This window comes from Citrus sinensis, chromosome 6 (genome assembly GCF_022201045.2).
Source record: "Citrus sinensis cultivar Valencia sweet orange chromosome 6, DVS_A1.0, whole genome shotgun sequence".
Classification (NCBI taxonomy): Eukaryota; Viridiplantae; Streptophyta; class Magnoliopsida; order Sapindales; family Rutaceae; genus Citrus; species Citrus sinensis.
The window spans coordinates 17,829,134-17,853,451 of NC_068561.1; the positions used below are offsets into that span (position 1 = coordinate 17,829,134).

Consider the following 24,318-nt stretch of genomic DNA (forward strand, 5'->3'; position numbering starts at 1 on the left):
TTACAGAAGGAAAAAGGGAAAAAGGAAGATCCATATCCGAAATTTAGATTTAAAAAAAAGAAGATCCTTCCTCATTATGATAATTGCAAATCAAGCCCACCATTTTATTTTATTTATATCAACTGGAAACGGGGTCGTTCCTATTATTGCAACAGACCGAGATTTTCACAGCTCACAAGGTTCAGTAGTTTTTAATTTTACACAACAAAAGCATTCATTAAACACACCAGAAAGCAAAAACAATTTTTACAATATCATCATTGTGGAATCTGCTTCAAATTTTCGTCATGATCTGGAAACGGGGCATCTTCCGTAAGCGGCACAATTAGCTGGCTCATGAAACCCAATGTTCTCAACAGCACCAACCGTCTTAAACAGTCGCCTCTTGTGGATTTCCTCCACCAGTGACCTGTGCAACAACTGGCTCCGTACATCCACCAGTGACCGAATCCTGGATAATTTCCTGTGGTTATTACTGTTTGACCTACAAGCTTTCCGGGAATTTACATCTTCACTATTGCAGCGGTCATTGTTCATAGCAGCTTCAGGGCAGAATCTTGTAGATTTTTGAGTTGCCCTTGCAATGCAGAGTGGCTCTCCTGCTCTGTGGCTGAACTCAGAATCATCTTCATTGCCTGAGTGGTAATCCCAGCTTGAGTACTTGAAAGAACTAACAGAACCATTGGAACTCGCATCATCATTGCCCAACAAGTCTTCTGCATTAACCAAGATCATTAATTAGCGGGGGTTCTGGTTGGTTCAACAGATGTCTCGGGTTTATAAAACATACCTTGTTGAAGCCAACTGGGAGGAGAATTCGCATTGTTTGTGAAGAAAGCTGGGAGAGAAGCGTGCGACGAGGAATGGGAAGAGTTAGAGTAGAAAGGGTGGTAGATTCCATCGTCGTCATTGTCATCATCTTCATCTTCATAGCTAAAGCTGTGTTGATGACAGAATTGAGGAGAGCCACATTCCTTCCAATTCGGGACCAAAGAAGATATTTCTTGCTCTATCATTTCAGCAATTTCAAGTGGTTCCCAATCAGTAATCTCCAATTCTTTCACCATCTCCAAGGCAACTTCAGTTGCAGTATCATTGAAAATGTCAAAGGGGAAGTATATGTTTCTAGCTTGACCTGTGTAATATAGAAATTAAACGGTGTTCTTTTAACAGTCTGAAAATTTTATTGGAGTAAACAATTCAGTGAAGAAGCTCAATAATTTACCATCTTTGTCTGTAATCTGTACTTTCAGGAAAATTGTATCATCTTCAGGATTCATTGTGCCTGTTATGGTCATATCAGTACTCTTCCTTCGATCAGAATCAACCGCAAACTTTGGCACTAGCTCCATCACTGCTCCATTAGGATTTAAATTTTGAAAACTTGGGACTTGTGGGATAAGCAAGGGCTCCCCTGCATCAGAAGCTAGAAACGGGTCGAGCAAGAGCTCTTTAGCTGGTAACCTTTTTGAAACATTCTCCAAACATTTCCCCACAAAACGCCGTGCCTCTGCATCTTGAATTCTGTGGAATGCTCCTGGCAATTTCCCCTGACGATGACACAATTATTGCCATCAATCATACAGATTCATCAGATTCCTGTGGTGCCACAATTGTGAATGCACAAGAATAAAGCTTACCGAAGTCACTTTCTTGTAAATTTGTGCAGGATTGGAGCACTCGCTATATGGGTACTCGGATGTAAGCATCTCTAACACACACATGCCAAAGGAGTAAATATCAACTAGCTCATTATAATCCTCTTCGTACAATTCGGGGGCCATGAATTCAGGGGTGCCTAATGTTCGTACCAAACATTTGTCAGACATATTGTTAAGGTTATTAGATCAAAATTACTTAGCTTTGAGAGGGCATATTGAGAGTTGCCTATAACACTGTGAGCTTGCTGAGAGCCGCGGAGAATAGCTGCTAGGCCTAGATCTCCAATTTTGATTTGCCCAAGATGGCCATTGACGAAAATGTTATCACATTTGAGGTCTCTGTGTATCACTGGAGGGTCATGGCCGTGCAGATAAGCAATTCCTCGCAGAATTTGTCGTGCCCAGTTCTTAACCGCACGAATATCCACTCGCGTGTACTTTTTCCTGTACCTGTTTCATGTTCATAACGTTCAGACGCGTCAGCTGCTGTGCTTTCAAAATTGAGCAAAAGCATATAACTGTAATGAAAGGGTCTTTGTAATTACTCTCTAAGGGTGCCAGAGGTGAACATTTCAGTGATGAAATTGAAGGTTCTTCGATCAACATCAATCCAAGACGCGTAGAATCGAATGATGGAGTCATGATTGAGGTTCTTGAGAAGATGAACTTCACAATAGAGCCTCTGCAATTCCTCCGGTGAACGGAAGACCTCGTTAAGCTTCACTTGATTCCACGCCACTTCTATTGCCAAGACCTCATCAAATGCCTTATACACAGTCTTCATAGCTCCTTTGCCTAGAATTTCTCTGAACTGTCATACAAAATAATCATCGAATAAAAAATTGATTAGCAACATGAAGAAAATTAAAAAAGTGCCTCTTCAGTCTTAGGGAGGGACGGAGTTAATTAGATTGCAAAAGTGTTGCCCCAGCCAAGTGCCAAGAAAATAATCTAATTAAAATAAACATCTCCTACATGAAATCATGAAAAAAGAAAAAAATTTGTAGCAATTCAAAGTCAATAAATTTAATTTTTTCCAATTTGCAACGAAGAGTTGACCTGGGGAATCGACCGAGAACAAAAAAGAAAAAGGTAGAGCAATATCAAAATTTCCACAGGGCTCATTTTACAGGACTATGGCAGTTCAATCTTCTTCTACTTGAAAGTGATTCCTTAATCAAACTTTTCAGCTGCATCATGCACGAGTCAAAACGTTGCAGAGAATAATACAAAGAAAGTGTTTTCCAAAACATGATCGTAAAATAATATCTGACTCTGCTACAATTATTTTTAAAAGCAAATTTTCCAAATAAAATCATCCATCAAATAAGAAGAAAAAAAAGGGAAAAACTTACACGTCCGTAGCGACCAGAAGGATCAGTTTCGACGTATCCAAGCGGAGCCTTGGCACCATCAACACATCCTGCTGAACGAGTACTCTTGTTCTTATACATGGCTGAGAATAATCAAGCACCCGCACCCTCAAGCCAAATTTTCTAAGCTTAATTTTATTAGTTATTTGAATATATATATATATGTATTATTTATTTCTAATATATGTATATATGAAATTTAAAAGCAATAACACAGAAGCGAGAGCTATTGTATGCTAGATGATCCGCGGCTTTCCTTCGTGATTTTCATAAGAAAATACTCCAAATAATAGCCAAAAAAGCCTAGAGTAATCCACACTAAGCATAATCCATGCCATCTCTACTACCGCACGTGAAAACTCGTAGTTTTTGGAAATCATCTGTCTCAAAAATATTACACAAATTGAATATAAAAAAAGGATATATCCAAGATCTTTTTTTTTTTTTTTTTTTAAGAAACAGAATAAAAGCTATTGAAGGAATATTTTGTGTCAGCACACAGAACAACTTTTTGGTGTGTAAATCTTTGTGAGAGAGAATTAATGCTCGAAATATAAGGTGGTGAAATGAAGGGGGCTTATAATTGTTATTCTGAATTTGAAGAACCTATGGCTACGCTTTGAAAGCGCCATTTGTGGATACGAGAGCAACCCAGATAAGGAAAAGACTCTGAGATATTGAGAATCTAAGGAAAATTCTATCCTTTTGATATAGATTTTGAGAGATAAGACACAGGAGCTTGAACAGAATGTGTGAAGAGACAACCGAATAGCTCTAGAATAGAAAGTTTCTTTGAAAAAGGAATTATATGGTGGTTGGTCAATTTTTTTTTTTTTGTTGGGGGGGGGGGGGGGGGGGTTACTGGCGGTCCCCAAGATTATGAATGTGACGGCGGTAATTGACGCAGTCCAAAAATGAAATAATAATTTATTACATAGGATTTTAACGTGGGTGCGGTTGTTGGTAATCGTAAAAATATTTTTTTTAAATTCACCTGCTAATAATAATTTATAATATTAAACTATTTTTTAATAAATTACTCATAGATCCTACTTCGAAAAAATGTTAATAAAGATAAATAATTAGTATTTTTAAAATTAAATAATTAGAATTTTATAATTTATATATACCCAATTCATCATTTACGGAAGAAATTTAAGAATAAAATCAAAAGTACCATGTCAGGAATAAAATAAGTAAATAATGCTACGGTGTATATGTATTTATTTAAAAAAATACTATGTAAATAGTGATTTTATCAAATTAATAAATTTAATTACACATGTCATGAATCCATCAATTTCACAAAAATTTTCAACTTAAACAAAAAATGATGGTTCTTATTGAGACATACACAAAGACATCTCAGAGAAAGAAGAAAATTTATTTGAACTTTTTCAGAAATCAAAAGTTAAAAGGATTGATTACTGTAATGTATGATCTGTGAAGAATTTTTTTTCTGAAATTTAAGTGATTTTAGCTTTTTTATTTTTCTTTTTAAAGCTTTCATTTATTGAAAGTATCAAGAATAATTATGACGGAAAAAGAAAATTTGATGTTTAATTGCAGATGATGACATGTTTGGATTGGGAAAAAAATATGATGGAAGGAGGATAAACTATGATTGCTGCAAAAGAACAATTAGGAGCGTGGCGAGAAAAATATAAAGTAAATTAATAATTGTTTAATTAGGATTAATTAAGATATTAAGAGAAGTTTATAAAATAAAATTAAAATTTTTTTCTAATGGGTGTATAGTGAAATTTTTTGGATTTAAATAACCTCACCTTTTAATAAATGTGAGTTGTTAACAGAGTAGTAATATTTAACATCTCATTTATTTCATTAACCACACTTTTCAATTAATCTCATTTATTTCTAAAATTACTCTAATAAAATCTTTTTCTAATAAATTTAGTTTAATTCCACAAATTTCTATTCACTTATCCTTCTCACCAACTGAATTAAAATCTCACATCTCTCCACAAAGCTCCTCCAAATTCGGCTTGAAAGTTATGTTTCATTTTAAGTTAAAATGATTGTGGACTTACCATGCTACAAAACAAAAGAGAAAAGAAAAATATTGTTTTATTTTTTTACTTTTGGAAAACTTGTTCATTAATGGTTCTATTTTTCACTTTAATTTCATATCAATCAAAACCCGCAGTGGGAACAAAACTTGTACCATATGAAGTTTGTTGACTCGGGAAACTGAACCAAAAATTGAAAAATAAGAATTTCATAGCGGAATTGAGGGTAAAATTATGTTGTAATCGTGAAAAATTATGTTAATTTAATGTAATTGTGCAACTGTGGATCCAACGGCTGAAAACAACTATAGTATTATATCACAGTTGCAACATAACTAAACCCCTGAATTGATACTTCTGTGTGAGAAATTGTTTGGGCTGTTTTTCCTTGGAAACAAGTCTTTTCATTTCTTTCAAAATTGAATTGTTGCTAATTAATGAACGTATTGTGAGTGAAAGCCTCGCATCTAGGTCATAAACAACGACGGGACTAACAACACCTTCAATTGCTGCAACTGCTGGCAATGTCATGGTGGCTGAAATGATGTTACAGAAATACACATATTTGAATGGATTTGCAATTTGGTTGGATACTTGTCATAGCGATTGAGAGGTTGATCAATCTGAGAGAAGGTGTGTTTTGAGAGCGAAAAGACAAAGTAAAAAAAGCAAGTTTTCTTAAATTCTAAATTTTACTTTTTTTTTATTAGGAGTACTTTAAAAAATCAATAAAAGTTAATTGAAAAATGGGGATTAGTATTCAGTATCTCATATATTTTAAGCAATCATATTACTTGCGTTATTGTTTAAATTGAAATGAATCGAAATTGGTACGGAGTTGGTTAATGATGCTCGAGCATGTACTTGTTTTGAGTGCCTATTTATTTTCGATTGGCATCTATGGCTTGATTACGAGCCGAAATATGGTTCGGGCCTTGATGTGCCTTGAACTTATACTAAATGCAGTTAATATCAATTTGATAAATTGAGGGGGTTAAATATTATTATTTTGGTTAATCTTGCTAAATGTGAGTCTAACCTTTTGTTGTGTGAATTGAATTATAGGATTGGCTAAACAGAAAGTTCAGCAACCCGGACTTTCATTCGAAGCATAATTAGTTCATGGCAGTGACTACAGTGGAGTTGTTCTACTATGGAGCATTGATGAAGAATGTCGGATCGTTAACAGTAAACACAAATTTAATATTTTTCTCTATAATTGTATGATTATCATTAGTATTTCAGTAGTTATTATTAAACTTTGTTACCCCAGCATCTTTACGATTAAAATAAAACTGTTTAAAAATTATTTATTGTCATAATCTCAAACACCAAGTTCTCGCTTAAATCAATTAGAAAGAGGTTGAAACAATTAGTGGATAAGAGAGCTGCTTAGATGTCAAATTATTGATGACGCCCAAAATTGCTTAGTTCATTGGTTGGGATATTTTCACTCAAATCCTCAATATTTATGTTTACTTTATTTTAAATAGAATCTTTGAAGAAATAGCCAAAACTGTCTTTGTCATTCTTGGTGACAGATTGATTGATCAAGGGACTCAAATGATAAGCTAAGTTTTGAACTATAGGAGATTTAAGTGTCCGTTTCTTTAAACCGCGTGCCTTAAATGAAATAAATAGAAAATATGGGAACCCTAACGAAAACAAATCACCTTTGATAGTTGACGAGGATATTAGTGTGTGGTGATCCAGTGAGCAAAGCAAAAGCAAAAGGACACGCACACACCGAATGCCGAATGCCGAATGCCGATTGCCGAATTGTCAAAGCATTTTCATCGGCAGCCATCTGTCCCATTGATTAATAATAATTATCCACCAAATACATTGTATGATTTCTCGAAGTCGCACGTCACGCAGAGTAAACAATAATCATTTCTTTCTTCCTTCCTGTTCAATAATTTTGCAAGTAATTGTCTTCAAATTTGTCTTCGCAATTAAATTTGGAAAAGTCGTGTTTTAAAGAAATAGAAAGTAATAGCGACAATTTATTGTTATCTTTTTTTTTAAAAAAAAAAAAATTATTCCTGTTTAAATTTGTGTGTCTTAATACAAATTAAATCTCATCTACACTTACGTGATCGGAATTTAAACATCAAATCTTTTGAATCACTCCAATAATTTTGTTAGTTAAACCTATAAGCATTGAACATTTGAATACATATACATATGATAGCAATAGTTGTTAAAAAAAAAATTTACTAACATTTTGTGCTTGAAAAATGCTTGTAATAAAAATATCATCGAGTATAAATTGTGACCATATTAAGATTGAGAGGATTTTGGTTTATGTAATTTATTAGAGAAAAAAATGTTGAGGATAACTCTTCTTTAACGACTCTAATGCAATTTTAGGCAACCAATTCAGTTGTTCTTTTTTTCTTAAAAAAAATAAAAAAAAAAATGTGGCACTAATTCTCGCATACTAAGGTACTTGGTGTCTGGGTCATGAGTATTGCGCTGACAAAAGAACAACCTTTCTCTTTCACTTTTCCCATTTGATTAGAATTGTGGACTTTTTGGAAAAATCCCCACATTTTATTTATTCTTTTCTTCTCAGATCTGTCTGTAGCCGAGTTATTTTTAAATAGATGAATATCAATTTTTTTTTTCTGTCACATTCTAAGATTTATTAATGAAGAGTTGACAATGTCTGCCAATTACCCCTCCCATTAGATCATATATGTGTATTAATATGCATAGTCCTGGCTATCATATTAATTAATTCTATTAAAATAGTGATAATGATAAAAGAATACAATTAAAGAGAGGTATTTTAGTTTTATGCTGCATTTAAGCTCCAGGAATTATCCATCTGCCGCCCTTGTTGTTGATGGACGCCACGTTCAAGATTCTTGGGTAAGCATTACGTACAAAGTTTGTAACCATAAGACAATCAATATAGCCCTAACATCTGCGAACTTTATGCAACGTGTTCATTCTTTTTTTTCTTTTTTCTTTTTCCTTTTTAATTTGCTCTTTTGGAAACTTTTTTTTTTTTTTGGGTCTTTGATCCAAAACATTAGCTAATTACAAAGTCTCATACTTTTCACACACAAATATATATATATACACACTTGATGAAACTGATAAAAAATATGAATTAACTTTTTTTTAAAGATGAGGCAGCCTTATAAAAAACAAAAAAAAATTATTAGCCAGCAATACAAATAAAAAAGTAACGCAAGATAAAGAATAAAAAAAGAGAATATATTATAAAGTGATTTTACTAATTTCAATTGCGTGTGTACAAAACAAAAAAATGAGCTCTCTTTTTATAATTACATAATCACTCCATGAAATTAATGAAAAATTATGGATCATAATTCTTTATGAGATAGTGGGAGTTATAGAGAAGTTAAAGATTGCTAATTGGAGATAGTGAGGAGACTAAGAGATATATGTTATGAACATTTACATTTATTTTAATAAATTCATAACATTCTCCATTGGATGTTCATTATAAAGAATATCCATCGTTAAAATCTTTACATAATTGTTATTATGTAATAACAATCAAATTAATTATGAGAAGATGAAAAACTAAATTTAAAAAAAAATTCTCTATTTATTAGATAATAGATAATTTACAAAAATGAGAAATGGTGATGCCACGTCACCTTCTCAAATCCCAACTTTATATATATACTAGGAAATAGAATCGTGCTTCGCGCAGCTTAAAAGGTAAATTCCACATAAATAATTTTAATATGATTTTAATCAAATTATTCTTTCATCAAATTTAACTACCCTCTATTTTTTAATAATTTACTCATAATACTTCTTTCTCTCTCTCAATAATAATGATATAAAAAGTAGTATAATATTATTTGAAGAAGGTGAAGCCACTTCTCAACATTGAAAATTAAGAATAATAATCTTGTTTAAAGAATAAGAATCTCATTTTTAAGAGCCTTTTAAAACTCTTAAAGCGGTACCAAAAGTTTGAATGAAAGTGTCATCCTCTCTCTTCAATATTAAACAATGAGAAGTGTTGTTTCCTTTGAAAAATCTTAGTTGGAGCCTTTAAGATAATATTATATTGTTATTTTTTTAAATCTTATTATTATAAAACAGAAATAAGTGCTATGATTGCTATTGTCTTGATGGAAGAAATTTATTTTTTATTTGAAGAGGTTTTTGAAAGAGTGTTTACCTTTTCACTCTTCTATTTGCCACATAAATAAATAAATAAGCATTTAAAAAATAAAATTATTAGAGTAATACTCTTATTAACGTGACTCTTCAAATAAAAAGATTTAGAATGTTTTGTTCTAACTCAAATATTTTACCACTAAAACCATCTGTTCGGTGCTGAGTATGTTTCCAAGAGTCAAGCTACCATTCTTTTCCAAGTTGAAATTACACCGTGATTTTCTCCAATTGTGTTTTCCCAACTTTATTTGACCTGAAGAGTGAAAAATTTCTTCCCAATGGGGGAGCTCGGAAACATTAAGATTCGCAAAATCTATGAGCAACTTGTCCTAATAATCATATGGCCCGTCATTAATTACATTGGGTTTCATTTTTCTTCCGATAGTCGTGTAATGATAATACGCAGGACACTTGGGAAAGAGTGGCACACAAGTTACTCATGCTCTCTTGAGTCTTGCCATTCGATGTTTGACTTCTTAAAGCACCAACGTCAGTCAAGTCCCAGAAAGAAGAGCCTGCAATGGATTCTTAATTTTTAAATGCGTAATAATACTAATAATAATAAGGTGAGTTATGTTCTTATCTAATTCTAGGAGAAAGAAAAGCTTGCAATGGATTCTTCATCACAACGGTAACTTTTGCTTCTCAGTCAAATCAACCTCATCACCATCCACGGCCTTCCACTTAAAATTCCAAACCAAATTAGCCACAAAATACTCCAAATGAAGCATAGCCAAACCAAAACCGGGGCAGATTCTCCTGCCAGCTCCAAATGGCATCATCTTAATTTCCCTACTCCCCGTTATGTCAAAATCTCGATCATGATCATTCAAAAACCTCTCGGGCTGAAATCCCATTGGATCCTCCCAAACTTTCGGATCCCAATCCATGTCGGCCGCCATGAAATTCACACTCTCGTCCTTTGGTATCACATACTTATCATCAAGCACGAAATCCTCTGTCATAGCATGGTGATGTCACATCACCTCCTCTAATCCCAACTTTATATATATATAGATTTGAAGAAGCCAAAAGACACTTAACAAAAAGTTGCATAATTAAATATGAGATTATGACATTAAAATTAGGCCCTAGTGCCATTGTTGAGGGAAGATGAAAGAACCTCTCTTCCTATGTTAATTAATTCATGTATTTTAAGCCACTAAAGTTTAATTGCTAGCATAATAAAATAAATGAATGTTTCAAAAGACTTATAATTAATTATTATTAATGGTTACATATTGTTGGAGTTAAATAGAAAGAGGAAGAAATATGTACAAAGAATATCCACCAATATTTTAGATATTTTAGATAATAGAGAATATAAAAAGATGAGGTTGAGGGAAGATGAAAGAACCTCTCTTCCTATGTTAATTAGGTGATGTATTTTAAGGCACTAAAGTTTAATTGATAGCATAATAAATTTTGAAGAAGCCAAAAGACACTCAACAAAAGGTTGCATAATTAAATATGGGATTATGGCATTAAAATTAGGCCTTAGTGGCATTGTTGAGGGAAAATGAAAGAACCTCTCTTTCTATGTTAATTAATTCATGTATTTTATGCCACTAAAGTTTAATTGCTACCATAATAAAATAAATAAATGTTTCAAAAGACTTATAATTAATTATTATTAATGATTACATATTGTTGAATTTAAATAGAAAGAGAAAAAAAAGTACAAAGAATATCCATCAATATTTTAGATATTTTAGATAATAGCAAATATAAAAAGATGAGGAATGATATATATTAATAAAGTTACTATTTATTAAATGAGTTAAATACAATCAAATTAATTATGAAAAGATGAAAAGCCAAATCTAAAAAAAATTCTCTATTTATTAGATAATAAAGAATATACAAAGAAGTAAAATGGTGATGTCACATCACCTCCTCAAGTCTTAACTTTATATAGATATATAGATATATATATATATAGATATAGATATGTACAAACTTGCAAATGTGAATCTAATAGCTTGTAATTATAATATCTGATCTTAAATAGCTTTTTTAAATGTGAAGACATCCACATTGGATGATTTAAAGTAATTAGGAGAGATGGAGTGTTGGCTTAAAAGTTAAAATGATGGCAAAAAGAATTTCCTTATTAGCAGCGAAGCAGCAACCTTAAGCCAGCAACTGAGATTGACATCTGACAAATGTATCATCTTCATCGCACTCGATGTGTCTAAAAAGAAATAAAAAGGGGTCGTTGACATTGGAAACCAAATGGAAACCAAATGTCTAAAACAACCCTCTAGCACCAAAGCATTATGCCACCAACGGGTAGCCAATAATGTAAAACTACTACAGCTGGCAGCTGCCAAAACAAGAGTGGGGGAAAAAAAACGTTATTTTCTAGTATAAGTTACAGACATTGGCAACAACAATCTTTTCTGTCTATATTTATCCTACAACGGGGGAAACGTTGGTAGAAAAACCTGGTTAAAAACCGTAATTCAAGTATCCTATACACGAAAACAACTCAAACCAATGCACAGCTATCAAGACATTTTAAGGTGTTAAAAATAATCAGTAGAATGTACAAAATGCCTTTGAACACACAAAATCATGAACTCCAACACTCCATGTATATAGTGCGCTGGGATTGCTGTAAGAAGCCATACAAGCAGGAAGCTCTGGCACAGGCTGGTTTGTTAGCATTTAGCGATCTATTAACTTAACAGTGCAAAAACCATTCTTTCCAACTGCAATCAGCCGGATAAAGGTGGAAAATCTTCATCTTTCAAATGGTATTGTACATCAGTCCTACACGAGTAAAGGAGAGAGAAGGCTTAAGCAGAATTCCAGAGACAGCGAAAGCTTAAGCAGAATTCCAGAGACAGCGAAAGCTTAAGCAGAATTCCAGACATGTTATAACAGCTATTTAAAAAAAAAAAAAGGAAATTCATAATGTTATCATACCTATCTTGATCCGTGCCCAGCCCAGGTCTGGACCTTGGAGTCCTTGGTGATGAGAGACCTACACTTGAGTCCTGACCAATGGTAGAACATGTGTTTGGTTGCCTGTTGCTGTCGAGTGAGGGTGGCCCGTAATATAGATGCCCAACTGACCCAAATTCTACAACCCTGTCCACTGGATGCACCAAACCATTGGCATTAGGTTGTGTCTTTTTCTCAGGAGAACTAGAGTGGCAGGGCTCTGAAAGTCCAGCCTTAACACCAACTTGATGAACATGGATATGTGCTGGTGATGGCTCACGGCTGCTTCCCTCAAGTATATTTGTTTCAGGGGGTGTCATTACACGACCATTGCTACGGGGAGACCTGACCGGTGCTTGATTCCTTCCCCTCAAATTCAAGGGCCTATCCCTGTAATGGTTCTGCAAAAATTTAAGCATAAAACCACTTGAGACAACGAGGGCCACCACCTGAACAATTTAACAAAAAACAGATGCTGCAAATTGACAGCAACATCAACTGAGCTGGCCCCACATAGCAAACATAACATAAAATTCAAATGCCCATAATATCAAAGGCTTAGAATAAGTATACCGTGTTGGGAAAATAGGTCCCAGTTCCACGATGCTTTGGCATCTCTTCCATACCAAAGCTTGCACCAGGTAACATTGGTGGGGTCATTGGATAAAACAACGGTCTTGGGACAGCACCATTGGCATTCATCTGGGGTATAATGTTTCGCCTGAATGGTAGTGACCGTTGCATTAAATCCCACGAATTCTTGCTTTGGAACTGAGAAAGCAACTGTGGAGACATGGGAGAATAGGATGAATTCAAGGCATGCTCATACCACCACCGGACATGATTTAGACTAATTAGATGACTCTCATAATCCCCACTGAGATCTGATAATGAGTTTGCAGCTCTGGGGCTTCCAACAGTCCTAGGTGATGTATGATAACCAGAATAACTGAAATTAAACTCTTCTGTCGACCAAGGGATCGTACTCATGAGTGAAGGATGGTGGTTTGATCCAACAGGAGATGAAGCACCATGATTAACATCCAACTGGTTCTCATCCTGACCATTAAGTAAAATTAAGCCAGTTTCCTTGTAATGAGTAGGCAGAATCCCAGATGTCATGTTCTTCTCAGCAGAACTAGAGTTCAACTGCTGTTTCCACTCTGAATTTCCATTTCTTATTTCTCCATTTCCCATCGTTGAAGAAGAGAAATAAAGATGCGGTGCATGACGTGCTTTACTCTCTTCACCACTAAGAGAGGAACATTTAGAGGTTTCATTTGAAATTACTAGATTCAAATTTTTGGAAGTAGCTAGGTCTTTTGCGTCCCCAGAGAGACGGGTTTCTGAAACAGCTGTCCCATTTCCAGAATTGTGTGGTTCATTGATGGTTCTGCAATAACTTGATTCCATCCCCGATACCTTTATTTTACCAACACCACCACACAACTCTGCTTCATCATCTATCCTACAATTCTCTGTTATGCCACTAGAATTAGGCTCTGATTCATAAATAGTCTGGTCTTCCCGACATAACTCCGTGCCCAAAAAAGTGGATGAGACACCAAAGCCATTGTATCTAGACAGTGGAACAGGATCCTGAACATCAGGTCTCTGTCCACTTCCATGCCTATCCAAAGTGTTTGAGAAAAATTTACGTAGTTCATCAGTTAAACTTTCTTCTGGCTGGGAAAGGATGTGCCCAAGCTTTCGAGCCCCATAAGTAAAAGCACTCCTTATCCGATAAAAGTTCCCTGTACAGAAAATGGTGGATTAACATTGACAGTTCCATTTTCCTACATTAATTCATGTTATCATATATATATATTATGTTAGCATTAACTAATCATCAACAGTAGCAACTTACATGCCACTTTATTAACTTATAGGAACTAATTTCATAATTTTCCGGATTCCAAAAATCTTGAACTTGCATAACAGTACATTGTCAAATCAGTATTTTCAAGAAAAGCAATTCCTGATAGAACAATATGCATTTTCACACCATTAGTGTTTCTTCTGCAGCAATATATTAAATAATTAATGTTGTCTAACTGGCACACTCATTCTTCACTTTGTCAAAATATTTCCCAAAATATAATTGGTTTCATCGGAAAAATTTTAGCTGAAAATAATAACAATAATAATTTAAAACAAAAAAAGCCTCCTGGCCTCTCCACCTTGACTACAGAAATGATCTCTACCTTTGCTCACACTGCGTCCTAGATTATTATTTTCTTTCAGCGGATCGACTATGTTAAGGTGCTTTGGTGGAAATGATCGTGAATTTGTGTCAAATCCCCTTGAAGGAACTGAAAACTGTTCCACACACTCCTTGAGGAATTCACTACTGAGCAGTAGGTCACCTCCACTATTTTCAGGAGTCTCAACTGCAAAAGGAATAATAAGAGAGTTTGTGGGGGGTTGGTGTCGGAGGGGGAAGATAAGAAGAAGAAGAAGTTTAGCAATCAAGTTTCATATACAAATACATGCAGCACAAAATTGAAAATTGGCAGCTCACCTACAACTTCTGGCAGTGAGGAAATACGGACAGGCCCGTTCAAACTAATGCAGTAGCTGTCCCAATCAAATTTGCTGAAGTAGTCCAAAAATTTATACAGTACCTATAAATCATCACGAAATCAGTGAGTTAATTTTATCAGATAAATTTGAGCACTGTACCAATCCAAATTCCTGCAAGAACTCACCGCCAAAGGACCGTTTAATGAAGAGTGGAAGAGATGGAAGATATACAGAACCAAAGTCTCCAAGGCATATGTAGAAATCAAGCCATGATGAGCACCAAGAATTCGACTCTCATAATAGCACCAGGCTTTAATTAGAATAATACTGCGTTTGAAGAGATGATCTTTTCCAATCAGACGGTCAACCTGTACAACAAGCAGAATTCTATCTCAAAAGCTCAAGTATAACCACACCCTACCTAATATGACTAAAGAGTAATATAAATCTTAATAGAGAATTCAACTTCTTCAAAATATTCTATACAACAACAATCCGCAAACTCTTTATAGTAAAAACTAAAGATATTTCCAATATTTGCAATTGAGAGTAGAATAAAAGAATTTCTGCACCAAAAAGCTACCAATCAAAACAAAAGAAAAATAGATATAAAGACAAGACTGAAGATAAGCTGTGCATTTACACTTTACTAAGTATAATTTGAGTAAGCATGCGAACACAATAAATCTAAAAAGTTTTGAATCATGATATTAATCATACTATATGTCATTGCATTTACAGTAAAATTCTGAGGTAACATATGTTCCTCACGTCCTAACCCACTGGTCAATAAGCATGCTTGTAAAATTACCGAAAGAGACAATGAAAGGTGCCCATAATGCATAGAGTTTGCACTAGGAATACCCATAGACAGTAACATATAGCAATTCATTCAATTAAACTGTGAAAAACAAAACGCTTCCACTCACATATGTCAAAACATTTATGAAGAATGCTACCTGCTCAAGAAAGCATAGTGTGGACAACCCTCCTAACTGATTAAAGGAGATATCTACTACGATGTTCTGTACCAGACATTTTACAAGTTTAACCTGCAGCCAAAAAAAGGGGGTCTAAGATGCCAAATGTAATGAAACATAAAAAAAAGGACTTCTAAATCATAAATGATGTTTGAAACCCAATGACGTATCTAAATCAATCGTGTGCTGTCATTTCATCCTAGAAGAATAGCATACTGCATAGCATACAACACACACACTAGCAACCATTCACAATAGCTAATGAGAATAGTTGTCAGGTGGTTGGATATAGCACAGAGTAGCTTGCAAAAATAATTAGAAAAATCTGAACTTCCGATCCAATTCCCAGACAAGAAGTCACTAAAGAAAAATGCATGCACGGCACCACCAAAGATTGAGCCAACACGGACAGAGTGGATAATAAATTCCAAAGAGGAAAAAGATATCGTCCTCACTGCATCTGTAGAATTTTAATTAAGAACAATCCTGTCAAAGGAAATAAAAGCAAGCGCGAAAAATCCAGTTGTACTAAGGATATTACAAGTTTTCTAAAGAGTGTTATCAATCAATTTATGAGAGGGAGAATGGAGCCACCTCTAGAACATCAAATATCATTTATCATGTTTGAATGGTTTGACCAGTGAACAAAAGAAGGACAACAATAGTGACAGATGATAATATTTATTAGGAGATTTGAAAGTTAAAGGGACCTAAATACGCAAAAGGGTTATCAAGTTAGTTTCACGCACCATGTATATGTACCAAGGCGTTTACTCTAGGTGCGGCAAGTTCAAAACATAAGCAAAAGGGTGACTTCCACAAAGCTTAATTTGGAAAATTAAAAATCAGAGGGGGCAATTTCAAAATTCTAAGACCCGAAGAGCTTTTTGATGCCACACATCACAAAGTTCTTCCAAACCCTTTTGGGGCATCTGCCCCATCTTGTGATAAAGCGGCTCCGCCTATGCTCGTATTTACATAATCAACACTTCATAGAAGATATAAAATATTTCCAATTAGAAAAGCGGGGAAAGAAGAAATAGAAATGAAGCAGTAACGAAATTTCTCCAAATAACATCGAAATTTAGTATCAAGAAATTCAAAAAAAAAAAAGTTATGATAACAAATATCTCCAGTGAACATATGATTGAAGCAAAGAACCTCAGCACGGATTAGTTGAGCATCCTTCACAACAAACTCGGCAGCCTTGTTTTGATCTTCTCTCTCAAGGACAGAACACACATCATTGGCCAAAGCTTCCTCAACATTTAGACCACCAAAAGCTGTCAGATCAATATCTCCATCAGGGAGATAAGTCTTCAACGGAACTGATCCAAATGGAAATACCTATGACAAATGTAAGTTAGAAAAAGAAACCCATTTTTATCCATATTCTCCGCATTCATTTACGTCAAGACTCCATATATATCACAATAAATGACAGCACAGACTATTTAGCCATAACCATTGATCACCTTTCACTTAAGACGTATTCCAATCCTTCACAAAATCAAAGTACTGAAAGACAAGCCCTAGCTATTTGCTTAATGCACTGTATTAATAATATCACAGCAACCAAATTTCAGCCTTTCACGTAACATTTAGGGTTATTAACAATTCTTACTAAACTATTAACCTAATTATAAACATAAATTAAATACCCTAATCAATTGAAATGAAAGTACATTAGCATAATTGTAGTTAAAAATTTAAATAACAAGATAATTGTAATTAACATTTAACATAACAGCATAACTGTAAATAGATTCTTACCTCACAACCAAGATAATTTCTAATTAATCTTTGCACGTAATCAATGACGGCTTTCCTTCTCTCTTCGGAGACAACAGTGGGCTGAACCTGGGCAATTATGGCCTGCGTCGCCTCCTCGGCTCGTTGCCAGTACTCGGCACCAATTGCCGTTTGATTTGAAGGAACTGATGACGAGGACGATGACGGCCGCTCTCCAAAAACGGCGCCGTTAGGTTCAGGCGACCAATCTCGGAGATCGCCCATCAACGAAATAATACAAACACCAGGAATATCCACGTAATCAACGAATAAACCGAACAACCATCCACGTGTCTGGTTAATAGGCTTATCAGATAACAAAAATCGAGTTCCCGATCTGAAACGGTGTCAAATAATCGGCGATCAGGCTTCCACGGCGGTCGGAGTGCAGGGAGCGAAAAACGAAATAAAGACAGACGACAGGCGAATCACAATAAAACGACAGGTGAAATATGAAAATATTTTTGGGAGAATTTTTTGTGAACAGGTGGCGATGAAGGTAGGTTGGTTTTTAAAAGGAAGCACAAAAAAGTGATCATAGTGAGTTTTGGGATTATGTATTTTGGATTTTTTTTTTTTTTTTCTCACGACAAAGTTTTCACTTTTTAACCGTGGGCGGGGAACACAAGTGACGTGCGCTTGCCTCTGCTTGGCTTTTATGGAATTTATTTCAATGTTGTTAGGCATCACGACCTTTGATCGCGTTGCCGTATTTGGCAATTACAATTTACAAAGGAATGTAAACCCATTGAAGCCCATAATATATGTTACTAAATATTATTGCAAAATCTACAATTACTTGTGAAAATAATATCTAAAATCTCGAAAGCTAAGTATTCTTTATTATTAGAGCACGTTTGGCAATCTTATATGCCAAATGTTCGATTAACTATTATATTATGTGCGAAGTAAAAATTATTAATTGTTACCACTTTTCTTTTTAATGTATGGAGATCCCTTCTTACTCTTGACCATTAGAAGATCGCTTTATTCACATATAATTATATTAAATAAAAAATAATAATTTATTTGTTTATTTGTCATTATGAATTGGATTCACATTTATGCTTGGTGTTATTTTTTAAATTTAAGAGCATTTCAATAGCAGATAATGTTTTATGTTTTGTTTTCAATTTATTTAATTAAGGTATGATATATTATTCTTATAATGAAAATATAATTTAAAAGTATTTTATACAAACTTTATTTTTCTTGTGTGGAAGCGATTATTTCAACTTAAAATTTTGATAAAAAGTTTGGCCAGTGATCTCAATCAATTCAATGACAAATATTGAAAGTTAAAGAAATATTTAGTTATGTCAATTCATCCAACATCAAATTGTATAAAATTAATTTCTCAAAATATGTGTCAAAATTAAGTAAAAAATTTAAGTTGAAATAATCTCTCCCCATTTATATATAGTATGTGTGCGTGAATTATTTGGCCTAAAGTGTTTTGTCTTAAATTTAAACACAAATTTCCTCAATTTTTTTTATACGAACAATGAAATCTAAAGTCAAAGATTAATACTTAATGTTGTCGATTCATAAGTTTTGCTATCTTTGATCAATTGTATAGATAAAATCATCAATGTAAAATTAGTAATTATTTTACCAAAAATTTCTTACTCACGGTGACGGGTGACCCTAAAATGCTTCGCATTTATTAAAAATTTAGGTGCTAATTGACATAAAATTAGTAAAAAAAATTCTTACTCAAGATAAAAAGCACTTGTTAAATTTTAAGGTGATATGAAGGACTTTCCAAAAAAAAAAAAAGGTGCTATGAAGGAACATTCAAATCACCGAACACCAATTTTTATTTACCTTCTTATCAGTCCACATTGTTGGGCGAAATAACTTATACCAAGTATACCCTATCTTGTTCTAATTACACTCTTCGAAAAAGAATCAATTCAAGAACCCAGTGCTATCTAGCCCCACACCATTTCATATATTTTCTATGTACACTCATCTGGAAACTGCTTACGAGAAAACGCTTTCCGCATTATTCCACTCTGAAAAAAGGGTTTAAGTAATTCAATTCAAGCAAAATCTCGATTCTCAAACGAGAAATTAGATAATGACACCGAGAAGAAGAACAATTATGACGTCACTTCTGTTACTGCTACTATCCCTGCCGTCGATTTCCCTCGCTTACCGGCCTGGAGACATCGTTCCGATGAGCAAGATGAGTCAATATCACAATGTCCGTTTACAAAAACGTTAATTTTTTTTTCAAATTTAATTTCAATTATTTTTTATTTGCAAATTTTAAACTAATTAAGATTCGTCCATTTTATTATTCCAGTCGAGAACTGTGTGGCATGATGTAATCGGTAAACACTGTGCAATTTTCGCCGTAAATCGTGAGGTAGGTAACCTTAAAAATATTTGATTTTTAATTTTACCTATATCTGTTATGATTTTTAATTTTTGGCTTACTTGGTGTAGGCATTGATTCCTATAGCAAAACCAACTGGCTTCACGGGGGCTGATCCAGTTAAAATGTGAGAAACAAAGTCTCTCTTTCATTTTATATCGGCAAATATAAACAAAAATTGATTGAATTGTGTTATTGTTATTACTGAAATAGCAATTTATATTCATTAAATAAAAATGATTTATTTGCAGATCATTTCAAGTTGGACGAGAGAAGTTTCGTGTTCCATGGCTTTTTGTGATAAACCGTAAGAGCTCTCAGGTTCCGATGATCGACGTGCACTTGGTATGGCTCTCGGTTTATGCAGAAAATTCTTTTGTATCTTTTTCGGTTATCATGTGCTGAACTTGTGCTGTGGTTTTCTGATGCAGAGGTATTCAGGAAATGATCTGCTTGGTGTCACTGCTAAAATTGTGGATATGCCCCAGCATTGTATGTAGCTTTATCCTAAGTAGTTCTTCTCTATATCAGTTTGTTAACCAAGGAGAGCTTTATCATGCTCACATCAACTGTAATAATTTTTTTTTAAAATATGCTTTTAGGGTCTCCCTATTGAGATTATGTTTTTCCCGCCTTTTCTTGTACTTTGACATTGTAGAGCCTTGTGCATTCCCTCTCTACCTCAATCGATTCATTTTGAACCTCCAATTGTAGTCTCCACTTTGAATCAGGTGCCTGTTTGTGGTTGGTAGTTTTTAATTTTTTCTTCGCATTACAATCATTTTGATCCACAATAATTTTACTTCAAAAGTCCATGGTTGCATCTTTCTTATGTCCACAGAAAATCATCTAGGTGCTTATTTTAACAGTGCTTCTTGCTGTCCTATCATCTCAAATGGGAAGTTATGAACTTCTACGTTGCACTTATATGTAAATAATCATGTATTACTTTATACCCCTCTTACTCGTTTCACAGTGTGCGCATGTCTTCAATTTCTAGCTTTGAAGAAAAAAGAAAGTGGCTACTCTTAGATATTCATTTCACATCTTCATAGTTAATGTTATTTCACATCTTCGAAGTTATCTACTTTGCCTTAGGTCCTCTCTGTTTTGTATAACTCATGATTCTCGTCTATCTTAGATGCTTTTTTGAAAGAAAAAGCTTCGCCTTATCTATGATGTGAGGCAAGGTGCCCTAGGTTCAATAGTTTTGTTCATTTATCTTTTCTAAAGAGAAAGGAGAATACCATCAAAGAAATGTGCATCTAGTTATTTCAGATTGCTGCTCTATTATAATTGCTTTTATTGAATATGCTAATGCTATTCAGGAAATGAGATTGACTTAAAACTAATTTTGAAACTGCTCGTCTTTGTTAGATAGCATGATATTCTTATGAATGAATGTCACTTGAATATTTTCCATTTTATAAATTGCAGTACCGTGATGTGAATTTTTTTTTCAGTGATTTATTGGAGTCAATTTAAATCTGTTTGTAAGGGTTTGATACCAGCTTCTATTTTTCATTGTTTTGAACAGATGTCGAAATTCATCCCGATCTTCCAAAATACTTTTGGCAACCTGAAAGTTGGCCAAAACATGTGCTTATTAGATACACGTGGTTAGTATCATGGCGTTTAGGTTAAATAATTTTACAAGTATCTTTATTGGTTGATTGGTTTGAATTCAGAGTCATGGGATTGGTATTAATTTTTTGTGTGGCCTTTTTCTGATTCTTCTGGTGAATTGGTCAAATTTGATTTTCTACACATTATATCCACCAAATTCTTGATAATTATCATAATCTCCTCAGAGAGAAAAAGCCTATTAAACTTCTCAACCCACCTTCGGTTTCATGCTTCTCAATGGTTTGCGGTGCATCAGAAGTCTTAGAAGTTCATTTCCTTTTTAGGTAAAATTGCAATAAAATGTTTGCCTGACTATGTAACTTCTTGAATACAGGGAAGAGCAATCAGAGATAGACGTGGCTTCTGGGTTTTATGTTCTGTTTGCATCAGGTAAAAGTTTGTACTCAAATCAAGGTTCTAAATGGTACTGGCTACTATACAGGGCTCTAATATCCCATAGTTGTTGTGTTAACTTCTTAGCCAGTAGATTCTGTAGAAACTTTTTGTGACAACTACTTTTAACTTCCTAAAGCAAAAGTTCGCTAAAATGATTAGAGTTCAAAGAAATTGCTGTTTGCTGTTGGCAGTGATTCGTAGCCTACTTTCACTTTTGCTTTCTATATCTTTTCTGTGTTTTATTTGTCGGGAAAGAGTTCTAAATGGCTTCATTGTTTTATTTTGCTGTATATTTCTTCCTGATTTTATCTAAGTTTGGTTCTAGCTTGTTGAATTCTTCAGTTCAATCATGGACACAACTAAATGCTATATAACAACTGGAGATTAAACATATTTCATTCATGCAAACAGGGCTCATGTTGTCTTTTATTCTCTCAATCTACATCTTGGAATCATCTCGGGAAAAATTTACAAGGTACTCTTTCTGCCTCTTTTCACTCTGGAACAAGACCTAAAAGATGTGAAAATCCAAGCAACTAATATCCCAAATTCTGATGGTTTGCTGCAACTGTTTCCAGATTTTTGCAGGAGACTGTTGCAGAAAGTAGCATGCCTGGTGATGGAGTGGCAAAGGTTGAATGATGGAACATCAAAACATGTTCTGTCGGTTCCAGATTTATTCATGCCAATGGTCGCATGGAAGTCATTGGATAAACTCCTGTCAACATGGATTTTGTCCATTTAGAAGTGCGAGACCGAAACTCCCTTAGGTCTTGAAGGGAACCTGCAGTCAAACACAATACAAGTAATGCTTTAACCTTTTTAATGAATTTGTTTGATTTTGGATTTTGTAGAAATTAGACATGTTAGCTGAAGACTGGGAAAATGCTTCCGATGTTGTATGTAATTTTTTACTGAAAAAATACCTCAAAGAACGTTTTAGCTGAATCTAGATCAAGGATTATACTTATAATGATGCTCAACACTTGGTCCACTATTGTTTGTTTGATATGGATAATTGATATGTAACCAGGACAGATTCTCTTTAATGATGACCATACATAAAAAAGCAGTGAACATTTGTCCGATGTTCCGTCTCATTAGCGCCACAAAAAGAAGTACCAACGACACTTACGGCGGGGATTTAGCTTACTTTATAGCACTTGTGAACTTCACTCTTCAAGTGCACTGACTCTTTGTATCACTCGCGATTGTCAAAGACTAAACAACAACTAAATGACTCGCCAATTCTTCTCTTTCATCTTGCTTTTCTGTGTGTCACGGTTTCATGCTCCTTTCCCAAATAAACACGGACACAATAACAGACAGTGGTCTGTCTCGTCCATCAAAAGATCCACTCTCCCATTCTGAAGCCCTTAACACGATCCAAAGCCCTCTTATCTTCATTCTTGTATCTCAAGATTCCCGAATCCATTAGCCTGGATTGTTGTTATTATGATCAATTTTTTCCTGTGCTTTCTACTTGCTGGATTATCGGGTTAAGGAACCATCTAAAGCTTATGATCTCGAATCCGGTTGTGTTGGCAAATACAATACAAGTAACCCGGTGATGCATAAAACAAATAATCATTCGACTAAGCGAACTCAAATATTAGATTTGTATTGTGCAGCGAGTAGACAATGATTTGTTTTAAATTTGTACTATTGGGCAGTGATTGATAAGATATGTGATTCCGATGGCAATTTCTAATTTGCTACTTGATGAGTTGATTTACATGATGAAATGAAGAGGGAAGTGTTATTTGTTGGTAAAGATGGCTCGGTTACTTTGAGATTAACCAATTGGTTATCTGAAATTCCAATACTTCCTGCAACTGTTTACTGCTTCCTTGGCCAGAAGAAGAATGGCTGTATTTACCTTAATTTCTGTTGTTAAGCAGTCAAAAAATTTCAGTTACTTCCAAGTGAGCTGAAGTTTAATAATGAAGGATGTGATTCACTAGTAATGCAGCCATAACAGTCTGGTGACCAGAGGTGAAAGAGCTATCAATTTCTTTGTGATTTCTTTAGTCCTTTTCACAGCTCTCTGTAAGTTGTAACTAGATATTTCTTGTGTAACCTTGAGTGTGGCCTTGTACTCTGTGTCGATACTTGATGGGTAACTGGTAAAAACTTTGAGGTGGTAAAAGAGAGATGAGATTCTGATCATCAACAGGTTGGGAGATGGTTTAGTTGATAAAAATTTCGAGATAGTTTGTATTTTAAAAGATGTTCATATATGGTTAATTGGTTGATTTTAGTGTTCATAACTGGGGTGTTAAACCTTTTAAAACCCAATTAATTAATGTAATGTTAAATACCACATCAATTGAGATTTAGTATTATGCAATATTTTTATATTATTGTATAATATATGTGAATAATGATCTAGCAAGTTATAGTGCTCACCTTAAAGGGAGCACTGTTTGGTTA

General features: G+C 34.3%; 3 protein-coding genes across 4 annotated transcripts; 1 reads left to right on the forward strand and 2 right to left on the reverse strand.

The window, feature by feature from the left end:
* Nucleotides 1–74: 74 nt before the first annotated feature.
* Nucleotides 75–3,823, reverse strand: LOC102622163 (probable serine/threonine-protein kinase WNK5). The gene is made up of 7 exons (XM_052443132.1): nt 3,017–3,823; nt 2,207–2,472; nt 1,884–2,111; nt 1,641–1,794; nt 1,226–1,550; nt 791–1,135; nt 75–716 (listed from the first exon to the last, which is right to left on the reverse strand). Exons 1-7 carry the CDS (start codon nt 3,113–3,115, stop codon nt 286–288), a joined length of 1,848 nt encoding a protein of 615 aa, XP_052299092.1. The 5' UTR covers nt 3,116–3,823; the 3' UTR covers nt 75–285.
* A 7,658-nt stretch (nt 3,824–11,481) lies between these two features.
* On the reverse strand, nt 11,482–18,086 carry LOC102622468 (uncharacterized). Of its 2 annotated transcripts, none has more exons than XM_025099698.2 (9): nt 17,463–18,086; nt 16,851–17,036; nt 15,639–15,761; nt 14,895–15,077; nt 14,708–14,810; nt 14,391–14,576; nt 12,760–13,940; nt 12,169–12,587; nt 11,482–12,012 (listed from the first exon to the last, which is right to left on the reverse strand). In XM_025099698.2, the coding sequence occupies exons 1-9, from the start codon at nt 17,703–17,705 to the stop codon at nt 11,958–11,960; spliced, it is 2,679 nt and encodes an 892-aa protein (XP_024955466.1). In that variant the 5' UTR covers nt 17,706–18,086; the 3' UTR covers nt 11,482–11,957. The 2 variants fall into 2 exon arrangements, with proteins under 2 accessions (XP_024955466.1, XP_006481174.1); XM_006481111.4 differs by having other exon boundaries at nt 15,669–15,761; nt 17,463–18,085.
* A 1,402-nt stretch (nt 18,087–19,488) lies between these two features.
* LOC102622767 (uncharacterized) lies at nt 19,489–22,879 on the forward strand. Its single transcript, XM_006481112.4, has 9 exons — nt 19,489–19,689; nt 19,792–19,854; nt 19,935–19,990; nt 20,115–20,208; nt 20,295–20,355; nt 21,401–21,482; nt 21,824–21,879; nt 22,297–22,360; nt 22,464–22,879. Exons 1-9 carry the CDS (start codon nt 19,564–19,566, stop codon nt 22,525–22,527), a joined length of 666 nt encoding a protein of 221 aa, XP_006481175.1. The 5' UTR covers nt 19,489–19,563; the 3' UTR covers nt 22,528–22,879.
* Nucleotides 22,880–24,318: the final 1,439 nt, after the last annotated feature.

What these genes read in the sequence shown, in the direction of transcription:
- LOC102622163 (XM_052443132.1), bottom strand. Translation starts at nt 3,115, where the DNA reads ATGTATAAGAACAAGAGTACTCGTTCAGCAGGATGTGTTGATGGTGCC. An exon ending in TTTACAAGAAAGTGACTTCG is followed by an intron (nt 1,551 to 1,640) that starts GTAAGCTTTATT and finishes TGTCATCGTCAG; the next exon opens with GGGAAATTGCCAGGAGCATT. An exon ending in TCCCAGTTGGCTTCAACAAG is followed by an intron (nt 717 to 790) that starts GTATGTTTTATA and finishes TGGTTAATGCAG; the next exon opens with AAGACTTGTTGGGCAATGAT.
- LOC102622468 (XM_025099698.2), bottom strand. Translation starts at nt 17,705, where the DNA reads ATGGGCGATCTCCGAGATTGGTCGCCTGAACCTAACGGCGCCGTTTTT. An exon ending in GAAATTATCTTGGTTGTGAG is followed by an intron (nt 17,037 to 17,462) that starts GTAAGAATCTAT and finishes CATTTGTCATAG; the next exon opens with GTATTTCCATTTGGATCAGT. An exon ending in AGGACGCAGTGTGAGCAAAG is followed by an intron (nt 13,941 to 14,390) that starts GTAGAGATCATT and finishes TTTTCTGTACAG; the next exon opens with GGAACTTTTATCGGATAAGG.
- LOC102622767 (XM_006481112.4), top strand. Translation starts at nt 19,564, where the DNA reads ATGACACCGAGAAGAAGAACAATTATGACGTCACTTCTGTTACTGCTA. An exon ending in GGGGCTGATCCAGTTAAAAT is followed by an intron (nt 19,991 to 20,114) that starts GTGAGAAACAAA and finishes ATTTATTTGCAG; the next exon opens with ATCATTTCAAGTTGGACGAG. An exon ending in TGTGGATATGCCCCAGCATT is followed by an intron (nt 20,356 to 21,400) that starts GTATGTAGCTTT and finishes TGTTTTGAACAG; the next exon opens with ATGTCGAAATTCATCCCGAT.